This window comes from Falco biarmicus, chromosome 6 (genome assembly GCF_023638135.1).
Source record: "Falco biarmicus isolate bFalBia1 chromosome 6, bFalBia1.pri, whole genome shotgun sequence".
Taxonomy (NCBI): Eukaryota; Metazoa; Chordata; class Aves; order Falconiformes; family Falconidae; genus Falco; species Falco biarmicus.
In genome coordinates this window covers 57,127,074-57,142,068 of record NC_079293.1, presented here as the reverse complement: position 1 = coordinate 57,142,068, position 14,995 = coordinate 57,127,074, and the positions used below count along the sequence as shown (strand labels likewise).

The following is a 14,995-nucleotide window of genomic DNA, read 5'->3' as shown; positions in this document are numbered from 1 at the left end:
TCCTGTGGACTTCACTGGAAACCACACAGAAACTAAATCCCATCACCTTCCTAGGCTCTGTTATGTCAAAAGCGAAACAGGACCTTCATTATTCCTGAAGACAGTGCAGCATCTATTTTCTCTCAACCACTGCTAGCTTATGTTTTTCAATGCACTAAGGCATATGCCCTTCAAATACTTGACATGCAGAAGCATCTAAAAGCACGGCTCACCTTCTCCAGGCCTTCCCTACCTGTGCCTTGTACAGGACCACAAATGAATACATCTTTATTTTGACCCTGCCCATTTCTCTCTCCTTCAGGGACAGTTAATCTAAATATCTGGTATTTATTTCTATTGGTTCCTTTAAAGAGCAAAATATGAAAAAACAACATTTTTACTGGCCTTGTGTTCACCCAAATGATGTCCAATATTTTAAATGAAAATGAACACTCGGGTTTTTGGTTTTCTTTTTTAATGCACTTTCACAGGAATAGAGTTAAAAGGCACACGTCAAGATCTAATTCTTCTTTTTCATGTAACGAGAATTTTGCCATTCAAGCCACCTGCATTGTATTTTGTGAAACCAGCAGAAACTATAATCATGCACCAAAAATATTTAAATATACACTAATCACTGTTATGATGGTGATTTAGACACACAGTTTGAAAAGCCTAATTTCCTGCTTTTTTTAAAACATTGGAAAGTATAATTAATCCTTCTTAGCATTAGCTAGAGGAGCTCAGAGAGCTATCCTTTATGGCTTTCACTAGAACGATCTTTATGTTTGTATGTCAAAGAACTCTCTTTGACATACCAAAACTCTAAAGAAAATAATAATTGTAAGCAAGCAGTCTAGAAGAATCCGATCTATCAGAAAACAGCAGCAGCTAGTGACTCAGCCTCCCCTGACAAGAAACCCTGTGTGTGAATTACAGATACAACACTGCAGTGTAGCACAAGATCATTCAATAACCTCCCCCACTGCACACACACTCAAGACACATAATGCCCAACAGAAAGAGCGAGTGGAGGGGAATTTCAATTATAACCACACTCCAAAGAGACTGCAGGATAAGCCGAGAATCACACCACAGGGCTATAGCTTGATGTCTTTTCCTACGCTCAGTATTAAACTGCTCCTCTGGTTGTCCAACCAAAGTAAATGGAAAATCATGGGAACCAGTTTTAACAGCGTCCTATCACGATCTGTCTTCAGGCTGTAGATACAGTCTGCATCAGTACATACAACCAAATAACAGATACAAACAAATACAGTAACCCATTGTTACAGGTAGTGATTTTTTGACACAAAATTTGGTGGAGTAGCAATTAATGCGGGAAAATCCCACAGAGTGTTCTAGATCACATGGAGAATGGGACTCACTTACACAAGATGCATTTTAATACAGCTATATGCAAGACTGTATCTCTGAAGGATTAAGTCCCCTGATTTATTACCCATGGAAAATGAACAAAGTTCTTTTGGGTATAAATTCTTCAGAAGAGGACTTGGGAACACTACAAAGAACTGCACGAGTTACAATTATGATCAGCCAGCACCTGGAATTCAATTAGGCAGAAATCTGGCATTAGACATTCATCCCTACTCAAAGCAGAACACATTCATGATCTGTGGGAACGCTTTATAAAAACACTATTCCTTTCCAAAGAGTCAGTCGTATGGATACTGGGATAGACATAGGAGAAAGCTTAATTAAAGTAAGCCCTTTGTCTAGCTCAACCTAAGGCCTTAGCTGCTATCTCCTAAAGTGCGGGCGAGCACCACACCAGAGGTGCCCTCACCATTTCCCTCCCACACCCTGTGCATGTATGGCTCACTAATACAAAGTAACATTGAGCCAACAGCGAAATCAACTTTGTAAGCTGTAATCACAATATTCACTTGGGACATGAAGGCTCACATTCCTGCAAAGGTACGTGCCTGAACTATTCGCCTAAGCATCATTCTGAGTGTACGAAATATCCCTTGTTTTGATCAGAAGTTCCCCTGACAAAGGGGTGGTTTTGCTTCTGACCGGGAAGACTCTATTTTGTCAAGAGCCACATGAACACCTGTACTTACAGAACCGTCACGGCCACAACAGCAAACGCGGGTTTTGAGTATGTACAGAAAAGGCACATCAAACAGAAACAGCGAGAAGGTCAGGTCTCTGCCTGAGGCACACCCTCCCCTTGACACCTGCTCACATCTGTACCTTGAGGTCCTGCTCCATGCTGCGCAGGAGCTCGCCATCGATCTCGCCGGTCTGGGCGTAGCGCAGCCTCTTGCGCTCGGCCTTGCGCAGCCGGTACTGAAGGATCCGGCAGTTCTTGTTGGCTCGCTCCAGCTCATGGCGCATCTCCTGAAGCTGACAAGCGTCCTCCTCGAAGAAACTGTCCCTCATCTCGTCCATTTCTGTCCTCAGCTCATCTATCTCGTTCTGGCACCAGGGCGACAAGGGGACAGGGGCGCAACAGGTGGGTCAAAAGCACAAATGTCAGCAGGCTTGGGGGAAGGCTGCCAAAATGGAGCTCCTCCCGCAGGGGCACCAGCTAAATACAACCCAGCTCTTTCAATTAAAAGCACCGCAACGAAGCGGGGAAGCGTCGCTGCCGGCCTGCCCCGCGACAGGGCCATCTTAACCCTGCCGCCAGCCCCAGCGCCGGGGCAGAGGGCGGCCGGGAAGCCCCCTCGGGGCGCGGGGGTGCGGAGCCACCCGGCCCCTGTTCCCCTCCACCTCACCCCCAGCCCCGCCGCCGCGCCGGCCCCTCACCTTGAGGGTCTCGTTCTCCTCCCGCAGCTTGTCCATCTCTTCCTGCATCTCCTCCTGCAGCTGCGGGCTCAGGGAGCCCTCGGGGGCGCCGCTCCTGCCGCCGCCGCCGGCCTCGCCCTGCCGCAGCCCCTCCGCCCCGGCCTCCGCCATGGCAGAAGGTGAGGAGGCGGAGGCGGCCGGGGGAGGCTCGGCCGGGGCGGCGGCCGCGGAGGCGGCGGAGGCGGAGGAGGCGCTGCCGCTGCTGCTGTGGTTGCTGCCCTTGGTTTGCATCTGGGCGGCCGCCGCCAGCCCTTTCCTGAGGTGGAACTGGATGAGCTCACTCTGCAGGCATCCTTCCTTCCAGTACCCGCCGCCGCCCGCCGCCCCGCGGCCCTTCCCCGCGCCCGAGGAAGATGGAGGCGCCGGGGACGCCTCCCCCGCGCCCCTCAGCGGAGCCCGCCCCGCTTTCCCCCGCCAGTGCTTGGGCGGCGGCGGCTGCGGCGCCACTGCCCCCTCCCGCTCCCCCCCGCCGCCGCCGCCTCCTGCAGGGGGCGCCTCCTCGGCGGCCCGCGGCGCGGCGGGTTCGGCGGCGCGCGGCGGCGGCTCCTCGGCGGCGGCTCTCCCGGCGGCGGCGGCCGGCGGCGGTTCAGCACCGGCGCCGGGCTGGACAGCTCCCGCCGGCGCCGCGCCGCGCGGTGGCTTGTCGGCAGCGCGGCCGCGGGCGGCCCTGGGGGCCTGGCTCTGGGGCGGCCGCGCAGAGGCGGCTTTGGCGGCGGCGGCCGGGGCACGGGAGGCGGCGGCGGCGGCGGCGGGCGGCGGGCGCGGGGCGGTGTCGCGGGCCCTGGCCGGAGAGGAGGCTCGCTGCTGCTTCCTGCCGCTGCTGCCCTCGGGATGGAGGCGAGGCTCGGCGGCGGCGGCGCCCCCTGCAGGCGGCTGGCTCATGGCGGCGGCTATCTCAGGGAGACGTCCATCACGGGCGGCGTCCTCCGCCTCCGCCGCCGCCGCCGCCCCGAGAGCTGGGGGAGGAGAAGCGGAGAAGACGGTCGGGGTGGGGACGGGGAGGACGGCCGGGGGGCGGCTGGAAGACGGGCTCTCTGGCAGCGCCAGCGGCCAGCGCGCCCGCTCCCTGCCGCCGCCGTGCCCCGTCCGCTCCCGAGCGCGGCCCCGCGGGCACCTCCGGGCCGAGCCGGCCGGGGCCGAGCCCGAAGCCCGAAGCCGGTCCGGAGCGCCTTTCGGGGGGGAGTCCACGCTGCACGGCTGAGGCTGGGATCCGTTCCCACTCCGCTTGCATCTAGGGGCGCTTTCACCCCCCCGATGCCGACCCCTTCCCCCTGCGGGCTGCCGCATCACCGTACGGTCCCACCCGCGCGCAGCCTTCCCGCCCGCTCCCCGCGCTGCCACGCCGGGTGCCGCGCTGGGTCGCTGCTGCACCTGCCTGCCTCCCCGGGGACCCCGTCCAGGTTGCCTGTCACAGCCGAGTGGGGAAAGGCCGCTGTACAAAGGGCTGCACACGTGGAAGCAAGAACAGATTCCCCTTCAGCTTTGACAGGGACTCTTCCAGGACAAGGTTAGGCCTTCGAAACTCGGGGATCGAGGGCCATAAAGGAAAGGGGCCCTTCTATCAGCTTCCAAACCCAGATTTGCCCCAGTTTGTTTTCCAGAGGCATTGTCAGGACTTCAGACTGATTCAGGTTTACTACTGGTTGTGCCGACATAGGACTGAGGCGTAATGGCTCCAGCAGATTCTCAAAACAGAGGAAGCAAGGATTAGACCCTCACCGTCAGTACAAGATGTTATGTGGTATTCGCTGAAGTGTGCTCACATGGCAATTTTCCCCCATAGCAACAAAACTTGTGTTTTCATGGCCACAACAGATTATTTAAAACGGCAGTTAAAAGGGCTTCTAGAAGCCATATCTTCCTGCTAATGTTCCTTAACATATTCTGAAAATAATGGCTATGATCCACAAACTGTTTTCACATAGCCTTTATTCAGCCGTCCTTAAAGGGAAAACATAGGCAAAAGTAGAAACGACAGCATTCCTAACATGGCCTAACAATTCCCTCCTAGAACACGGCTTAACCATTCCCTGCTAGAAAAGGGAATAAAGGAAGGAACACGACTGGGCAAAGTCAATGTAGACATTATACTGTACCCTGACAATTGGTTTACTCCCTGGAACATACTAGACAATGAAACTGTGTTTGCTGTGCTCTCATTGGCAGAAGCGCAGGGTTTCCTCTCAAATGCACTGTCATTATCACCCTGATTTTAACCAATATCCTGGAAATTAAAGCTCAAAAGAACACAATTTTCCAGAAACTTCCCAGGCATTAATTAGTAAAACGAGAGCACGGGAGTGTAAACCCATCAACACTTACATTTGTATCACAACACTTTATAAAAATTTTGGTTTGCATCTCTATTAACCATCACAAACAGGATTCCCACACTGCTGTTGTTCAGAGCTATACAGGTACAAAATGTCACTCTTGAAATCCAGACCTAAAGAAACTGCAAAACGCCAGGACTCAGTTTAGATCCCGTACCTTACTCATTACTCTTCCTTTTACCTACTGTTCAAAATGAAATTAAAAATAGTAATCGGGAACCCAACGCTATACCTGGATCTTTTCGGGAAGTTTCACTGCAGCGAGGTCATCAGGCTCAGCCGCGACCTGCCGGGAACACAACCCGCACCGTGCCCCCACCGTACGTGCCCCCAATTCCAGCCCCAGCTGCCGCCTACGGTTCAGTTGGCTGATTATTTTTTTTTTTTTCTTTTTCCTTTTAACTGGTACAACGAAAGCCCTGTTTGAGCCCAAGTCCGAAATCTCCGTCTCACCAAACTCCGCGACATAACCTCCCCTCCTCCCAGGCAAACCCACGTGGCGCCAGGACGTGGGTCTCCGCAGGTTTTCCTGTCGGGAACAGCTGTCCAGGCGGAAAAATGCGTAAATAAGCGGCAGCAACAAAAGGGAGCGGTCCGGTGGCTCCACCCGCCGGCGCGGGGATCTCCCCTGCCCGGGGCACCAGGCAGGGCCTCCCCCGGCCCCCTCCCTCGCCAGGCGCCCGCCTCTCCCTCCCCCAGACCCCCAATGCCAAAGGCGGCTTTAAGGTTTGGAGCGCTTCTGCCTTTTGTCCGGGTTTTAAAGGGAGGATTGTCTCAGGTCCCCCTTCATACCTGGCGGGTTTGTTGCATCTGAACCCCGAGTGACATTCCCTTTTTGGGGAGGGAAAAGAAAAAGAAAAAAAAGGGGAAAAAAAAAAAAAAAGGCTTGGATCTAAATCGTCCGCATTACTCACCACCACTTTGTCTGCTGCCGGGCTGGCGAAATGCATGCACAGGGAGCCGGGCACCGCGCACGAGGTACCCGCCGCTGCCAGAGCCTCTCAGGAAAATGAAGCAATATTCATGAGCTGACCTCACTGGGCCGGGGAGACGGAGAGGGGGGAGGGAGAAAAGCAGCGAAGGGAAGAGAAAAGAAAAGATTAAACGGCAAGAACCCCGCCCAGGCCTGAAGGCTGAGTTGCGTCCCCGCACATGGTGGAACAGGATTGCGGCGCAAACGGGAAGGAGCAGGCTGCGTGCGAGGGGTGCGCCCGGTTTCCCTTCCCAATGCATGCGGGCAATCGATTCTGATCAATTATTTAGTGTCCCCTTCAGGGGAGCCTGCTCCGGCCAGGCAGGGATGCCGGGCGCCTTCCGCACCGGCAGCGGGACTGGAGCAGGATTTTCCTTTGTTCGCTGCCTTCACCGGCGCCGGGAGCGCGGCGGGTCCCCGCTGTGTCCCCTTGGCAAGAGCCCGCTGCGCCCGGGAAGGGCAGAAACAAAGGCAGCCCGCTCCGCTCCGCTGAGCGTCAGCCCCCGGTGTTACTCGTTCGCCTCAGCACGGGGACTACCGGGCCACAGACCGTTCCCCCGTGCCGTGGGCAAACCCCAGAGGTGGTCATCTATTTCACCTGTTTATCACGAGGTGAATTTACCTTTGCTCTGAAGCACCTTAGAGGGCTCTTAAGACTTCGCGCTTGAAGTCTTTCCCAATTAAGAGACAAAGAAAAGCCGAGGAAAGGCTTTTGTCCCTTCCCCTGCCCTCCGAGGAGGGAGCATTTCCATGGACGGCCGTGGGTGGGGAGTGCCCTGGACCCACCTGTGCCTGCGCGACCCCCCGGCATCCACAGGCTCGAGGAGGCAGTGCTGGGGTCGGGGCCGGGGTCCTGCTCACCCCTCTGCAGCAGCTGGCAGGTCGAGGTGAGGGCCTGGCCTCTGCCTCAGCTCCCCACAGTGCTTTCTTGGCAGGGGGGGCCTGGCCCAGCACTTTGCTCCAAACGAGGGAAAACAGGGTTTCGGGGATGGAAATTCCTCTTGAAGGACAATTAACTGAGGATTTCATGCCTGTAGGTATACCAGCATATACATACATGCATACATCTGTACGTACATCTGTATGCAAGATAGATATACATAAATTCACTGTACATACTTATATACATAAATGTGTGAGCATGCATATAAAATATGCATGGTTTCATATATTGTATGTACATATATATACATATCTGTGAGGTCCTTGTGCAGCCCTTGGATGAGGGCAAGCCCAGGGGAGACCAGCTGCCCCCTTTCCAGCTGTCCCTGTCTCACAGTCCTCTCCACCTTCTCTGATATGACAAGCAGGACCCAACACATGTGAAACTGCACATCCTGGGATGTGGAAAGGTACTGCCCCCCATGCAGATAAATGTCCTCCAGCCTTGAGCCCAGGGACTGCATGAACTGGATATATATATAGATGTGATGAGTTGAGGACAATCAGAAAATAGGAAATGGAACATTTATGCTGAAGAAGAAAACCACTGTTTTTTCATCAAAACATTGATGAAAAGCTACTTTTTAAGGTCGTAATATTTAATGATTTGTTAGGCCTTTGAAACTCATAAATATTGACTGCAGTCATACCAACTACACAGAATAATTGATTGAAAACGTGAGGAATGAAAACACAAAATATTTCTGGAGTTGGACCTGAGAAATTTTCCTATGAAAGTGGTGGATAGATTCTGCTAGAAGAATACCTAGGCTCCTTATCTAGGTGAATGCACAGGACAGCAATAATGAGGTCATCACAGTAATATAACATTTAGCCTACACAATATACTCCAGAAGGACAAGCACAGCAGTCCCTACCTTTAAGCACTGGACAGAAACTAGCATCCTTTCTGCTCCCTCAGTAGACGAGTTCCCTGGATGGACTTGCCAGAGTAAAACAAAAATGGGATGTGGTGACATCTCATACCACCTACAACAAGCTTTATTGTGCTTTTGGAAAGATACAGATCCTTTTTTTCTCCCAGTAGTGTCCAAATGAAAACAAGTCATCAGATTATCTTCACTCATACTGTCAGGCCTTATGTCTGATAGTAGAGACCAATCTTACTGTAGAAAAATTTGCCCATCTCTCAGTGTCATTTGGGATTGTTGATTTTATTCTCAAAACCTCTGTTCTGGCTAAAACTTCAGTGCTGCCAGTTGTAAAAATTGACATGGGCACAAAAATGCTTCTACTCATGTAATTTACTCTTTTGGGGGAAATGAGTATAATCTACACAAGCTAAAGCACTCTTTTGCTTATAAAAGCTGTATTTCCATTAGGAAGTTTACTGCCAGATCTCTGTAGGCATTTTACATCACCAGCAGGTCATGATATAATAGATACAATAATCATATCTAGCCTAGAATAAGTCCAGTATGAAGAGACCTATACAGAGAAGTCAATACAGTGAAAGTTCCATTCACGATCAGATTTTTTTGTAGTGTCTCTAAAAACCTGTGGATGGAAACAATACATTGAAAGAAAGGTCTTAACTTTACATAGAAAACAAGAGGCTCTCAGCTGACTACTATCATTCAGAGATGAAGCACTGACATGATGCTGAACAGTTGTATAAATACATTGGCTCATATATCACTGGTAAGCAAAACAATGGAAATCAAATATTTGAAAATATTTAGGGAAAAGTAGAGAACAATCCAGAAAACATCATTATTGCTCCAGTATAATTCCATGGTACAGACAGATTTTGATTACTGAGAGCAGCTGCGGTCCCCCATCTCAAGCCAGGCATGGTGGAAGGCAGGAGGTACAGAGAAGGGTGGCCAGGGTCTGAAGTGGCTTTGCTCAAGGAATGACTAGGTATGGTAGGAGTCTTCAGGCTGGTAATGGGGTGACTGAGGAGAAATGCACAGGTCTCTACAACCTTTAGTAAGGAAGGTAAACAAGAGTAAAGGTTTCACTGTTACTCACAGTCTCTTCCCATACAAGTAGTTGCAAAGGTGCAGATGTGAATTAAATAAACAAGCAAGTGATGTATAAAAAAAAAAAAAACAAACCAACAAAAAAACCCAAAAAACCCCCCCACAGTCCTTCTGGTTAAGCAATTCAACTCCCTGCCACAGGGTCTATGAATGTAAGGGTCTATGAGGGTTTAAAAAGTGATTGAACTTCTTTTTTTGAAGAAGACAAAAAGTCAGTCAGGGACAACAAAGGACAAGCATATAGCTGAAAAATCTCTCCACTGACAATTTTTTTGACCTGGGAAATTGTCCGGGAGAGCTATCAGTATGTGTTTTTGTGTCCTCTTCCAGCATCCACTGTTGACCATCATCTGATACCTATCAGTAGGCTAAAAGATCTTGGTCTTGCTCTGTATGTAAATCCTTATCCTGTTAGCATCACCCTCTAGTTTTGCTTCTCTCCTTCCCACCTTCTTTTATTTTCTTCATTTCTTTTTCATTCTCCCGCCTTAGATTTCTTGTCATACAGAGCATTGGTAACTTGCTGCACCCTGGGAAAGCATACCTATGACTTTTTCAGTGTTTTTTTTCTTCAGTAGCTAAAAGTATTTTGACTCAAATTAGAGCTGTGAACACCTTGTTTTCTAGTCCTCATTATTGCTTGCTCACGTAGAGACATGTTTTTTTATTCAGCCTACAATTGCACTTTGTTGTATGTAGTTGTGCAAGAGACGAAAGGATGCCAGACTGAAAGAGAAGAGGAAGAATTTCTCCTCCAAGCAGAGTTTCATTTAAGTCCTATAGGTTTCTTTTCCTAAGTTAAGATGAGAATTCCTTTACATAACACCCTAAAAGCATGAGCCAAGCATGACCTCCTAGCTTTCAGTAGAGAACACTTTAATAGCAGATTTTGGAAGCGGGTTGGACAGGACACTTTTCCAGAGGGATGCCTGGGTGGCATGCACTTGCTGTACTTCTACCACTTTGCTTACTCACCTCCTCTGCCCTCTCGGGAATATGCTGGGTTTTGCTGGGACAGAAAGAGGAGCTGCTGGAGCGTGCTGTGCTCGTTCATGGTACTGGCACTGACCCATCTGGCGTGGGCTGCAGCTTGTCTCCCTGCCCAAGGAGATGTGCTGGACACAGCTAATTATATACCAGACCAGAGCCCTTTCTCTCTGTCCATGCAAAATTGGAAGTTTGAGACTTTAATTCACCTATTTCTAATATGTTGACTAAATGGCCCTGATGTCTATTGTACCAAGCAGCAATTTGAGAATAAACAATGAATACTTTTTAACTGTTCTTTTTTCTTATTTACTTGAAAATGGAGCTGCTTTCCAGACATACTGGATAGCAGAACCACACAGCACCAAATCATGGTATTTCAAAAAGAGGAAAGCTTTATGTTAAAGAGGACTAATGCTTGGGTGAAAAAGCAAAGCTAAGAAACAAGTAACATTTTAAGTTCATACAAGTCATCAAAGCAACAAACAGTTTGTTAAAAGTCATATTTTTGGCATACGTGTTCAACTGGATCATTATATAAAATCATGGTGGTCCTGGGTGTCATGTCTCTCTCCTTTTTCTTCCTCCTCCTCTTTAGCAGCTGCTCCTCAGCCAAAGACAGCTGAGGCTGCACCTTCTGTTCATCCATGTCCTCATACCCACAGACCCTATTGAGGAGACGGAATGCCCCACCAAAGGGACAGCAATGGCACCTGCACCCTCCCTGACAATTCAACCCAACGGGAGAAGTAAGCCATGCTGGTTTTCACCACTATGTAAAGGAAAAAGCTTCAGCCTTCATAGCTGTAAGGGATCTCCTATATCCCAGGTTAGGAAGTCTGTATGTCATACACTGTGTCATACCTGTCTTGGTTTAATCCTTCCATTCCAACATGTGGCTGGTTTCTGAGCCTCACAGGGGGTGAGAAGTAAAAAAAAAAAAAAGAAATTGTAATGAAAATCAGAGGAATCTTTGGCTCTGTCAATGGAGAATAAATCTAACTGAAATTAGGTCTGTTGTTTAATAGAACTCAATTCTTACAAAATAAAGTCTTGGTTCTACTGTTGCTGTCAGACACTTCATTCTGCCCTTCTGAAGGCTTCAGGAAGTTTTATACTCCTGCTTTTTATCCCTACAGCAATCAATTGTCCCTACTGTGCAGAGAGAATGACAGAACTGAGCATGCCTTGAAACACGCCAGTGCCACTCAACCATTTCTAATGAAAAAATGACCTCTACCAGTCTTTGTTTCTCCTGGAGTTTCTATACTTTATGTTACTAGAATAATTTAAAAGGAAAATAAAATGGATTTGGAACTTAAGACATTATTTACGTGGGGAAAAGTCTATTTGTATCGCAATATTTTCTGCACTCTACTTTTTCACATTCAAAGGATAGGATTATACCAAACTTGCATAAATCATGCATGCATATATATCTGCATAGTCTATATATATTGCATTAGTATCTAAAGCTCATTGATTACTTAATGGGGATAATGGGAGAGGAACAGTACAGAAGATTTTATAGCTAAGACTGAAGGAATGAAAGCCAAAATACAGAATTTCTCTGGATTAAGCAGTCTTGTACCCTGTCTCATTGCATTTTATATAACATGCTCACTGTCTGCTGAAGAAAACCAGTATTCATGTTTGGGCACTAACACAGCACCGATATGTTCCAACAGTCATTGCCAGAGAGATTTCAAATATGAAGGACAACAATTGCAGGTAACTTCAGAGCTCTTCTTTAGCATTAAATGGGTGGTTTTAAAAGAAGTTAGTCATCAACAGAGCATTCTCTGGGGTCTGCCTGCTTCCTCCCACGAGGGAGGCTGTGCAACAACTTGTGCATTGCACTGAGTGGTGGCCCACAGTCAGTATGAAGGTTTTGTTGCTCATCTTAATCTTTAAAATTCTCAGTATGACCTGCAAGTTGGAAAGCTTCTTACCATATTGTGCTCCACCACAGCTTAAAGCAAATGACATCCTAGGGCATTTACAGACTCATTCCTCTGTGCCTAAAGAGAGTTTGGGAGAAGCAGGGCCATCCCAGTCTCATACATCTGGTGACTAACAAGGCAAAGTCCTTTCTAGGGATCTCCACAGTAAGGAATTTTTTGTCATTAATCCTCTACAGCCCAGCAGTTGCCCATTGCATCATACAGGCAAGTATAAATGAAGCTGCCCAGTTCACTTTGACTGCTGGGGGCCTTAGGCCCTTTCCTTGAAATGGCAGGGGCTGAAGTGAGGAAACAGGTGATGAAACAGTGTGTGTTTTGTTAGCTGAGAGGCTGAAGAGTGTTTTATTTTTTATTTATTCCACACTTAATGTTAATTAAATTTTTATTTCCTCCTTGCTAATTTGGGATGCTTGTTTTGATAATTTATGGATGTGTATAATTGTTTAGGTTGAAATTCCATCTTGCTACATTGACTTCCAGGTGGCATCACATTACTATACACATGAGCTTCCAGATGCAAAATTCAATATATATTTTCCAAGAGCTGGCGTTAGACAACTGGTTGCCTTCCCACCTGTGGTGCCTCCTGAATTACTCTCTGCCTTCTTGTCATCTTCTTACTCATAATCTGCCTTTTTATTTTGTCTTTAGTCTCTCTGATAATTATTTACTATAACTCGTATTTCAGGGTCAGAGGCTTTTTGTGCAGATCTAAGTTGTTTGTGAGCTTAATGCCATTTTCAGAGATAACTCTTGGACTAGGAACTTTTGAAAACGATGACAAACGTATCTCTGCCCTTTGTTCTCCTAAATGCCTGTGAGACCTCAACATGAGTAATTTTTAAAATATTTTTTCATTCCTGTGTCTTAATGGATCTTAAATATGATAGCTGACATTTTATTTGTTAATTTACACTTGCAAAAGCTAGGGAAAAATCACTGTACTTAGGCAAGCTGAAAATTAATAAATCAATAGTGGAATTAGATCCTTTGTTCACCAATTTGTTGGGCTTTCTGTCATGCCTGTTACGCTGTTATCTGCATCCTGGATCATATCCAAGCTTCTTACATAATGCCCTAGTGCTTTTGGAGAAATTAGAGGACTTCTGGCGCGCATCAAAATAGTAAAATCAGGATATTGGGTTTTCTGCCTGGTACGTGTGCATGGAAAAAGCTCTGTAGGTGTATTAAGAAATATATATAACAGGTTAGTTGCATGGCTTTTGATTCAGGGACCGCATATTTGAAGAGCAAGTGAGAAAATTATTTGCCCCAAATACCCTTCCTTGTGTGTGCCGATACGCTTTACGGGGTTTTGAATGACAGGCAGTGTGGATCAGCTGTGACTGTACCTACCACAGCTGCTGTGCTCTCCCCGGGCTGCGGGAGCGCAGCTCGGTGTGCGAATGAGGCCCGAGTCCCTGTTTCTATGGTGACTTTTCCCATCACCCCGTCAAGCGGCCCCTTTTCAGTGCCTGGTGGTGGGGAGGGAGAGGAGGTGGAGACAAGGAAGGAGCATTTCCAAGGAGAAGCCTGGGAAATCAAAGTTGGAACATTACCTCTGTAGCCTTTATGGTAGAGATGTCATTCCTGCAGGGCAAACTCTGGGGAGCTGCTGGGCTCCTCCGCCCTAACTCCCTCCTGCACACTTTGCATCTGGCAGAAGCACAGCAGAGACAAGGTGCTGACAGCCTGATCGTGTTTGGAGTCCCAGTGAAGCAGTGTTATTCAGCACAGCGCATCTACTCTGGTGTAATTATATTACAAGTGAAATAACAATCAGGCTTTGTGGAGTAAGGGCAGGGCAGGTGACGTTGGAGTCCAGCGACCAGGCTCTGAGTCACACTGGCATAGCAACACATGAACCCTGGACAGCTGATGCCACTGTCCACAGAGAATCAGGATGCTGCAGGACAGATCTGAGATAATCCTTTATTGATCTGGGGTGCTAGAGACTGTTGAACTGCACCTTTAAGCTTAAGGTAACGCCTTTGGGCTGGAAAGCGTGCTGCCGAGAGAATCTTTCTGTCTCCCTCTTCCCTGAGTCTGAGTGTGGGCTTAACTGGGTATCTATCCCAGCAAAGTCAGCAATAAATCCAAGTGTTTCTGTGTTTCATTAATAACTGGTCAGTTATTAATGCAATATATATACTGCAGAGGATGCCTCACAGGTTTCATTCGTTAGTGATGGAGCAAGTCCAAGGAAGGCACACAGACTTGCCCTGCTGTAAACCTATACTTGCTCAGAAGAGCTGTGATCCGCTCTTTCCAGACTCACCCTCTTCCTGTGCTCCCAGTTGTCTTGTAATTGTGGAAGAGGCATGTACAGGAAGCAGCAAAGCCTCATATTACAGGGATAGCCCTTAAAATCTTCTGGGACTAAATTTTGGCTCCACTGAGGTCAACAGCAAATCTCACATTGTCATTAAAATGGCCAGCCCCAAATGTCACGATTCCTTGGCCATTTTACTTAATGTCTCCTGTAAGCTGGCACAGGATTGTATACAGTGATTTGAGTACTGACAGATTTAATTTAGGAACTTTACTAAATAAATTGCTATAAAGCAAACACACCTTTTCAAATCACTGCTTATTTTTTGCCATGATTAGAAAAATACAATGTTCTGTTCACTTGAAATACTTCAAATAACCGGAGGTATTCTGGGAATTGTAATAATTGTACTACAACGAGATTTTAGGAGCAGACTTTATTAAAACAGCAGTTGTCTTTGCTGTCTTTGCATGTAACAAATTTCTGTGTGACAGAAAAAAAATATAATCAAAATAAAACTCAATGCAGTAAAGCAGATGTCAGTTTTATAATGCAGATTTTCTTTCAAGAGGAAGTACTGTGGTTACTGGAAATGAAGGGTCTGTGTGCTCAGCTGGGGCTGCCGAGGCTCTGGCAAAGAGCAAGGCGGTGCACTCCAAACTCCTGCTTGATGCTGGCCATGGGACCACATGACTTTCAGTGTCACAGTCTCCTAAGGTCAT

The 14,995-nt window shown here is 48.0% G+C and overlaps 1 protein-coding gene across 3 annotated transcripts in view; it reads right to left on the bottom strand.

Moving 5' to 3' along the window:
• Positions 1-6,470, bottom strand: part of SOGA3 (SOGA family member 3) — a 33,772-nt gene extending 27,302 nt beyond the window's left edge. For 2 of the 3 annotated variants that reach the window (XM_056344474.1, XM_056344476.1), the window contains exons 1-3: positions 6,044-6,470; positions 2,758-3,752; positions 2,200-2,424 (exon numbers count right to left, since the gene is read on the bottom strand). In XM_056344474.1, coding sequence (XP_056200449.1) covers positions 2,200-2,424; positions 2,758-3,752; positions 6,044-6,362 — 1,539 coding nt within the window. In that variant the 5' untranslated portion in view covers positions 6,363-6,470. The remainder of the gene's footprint in view (positions 1-2,199; positions 2,425-2,757; positions 3,753-6,043) is intronic. The other variant, XM_056344475.1, reaches the window with a different exon arrangement.
• Positions 6,471-14,995: the final 8,525 nt, after the last annotated feature.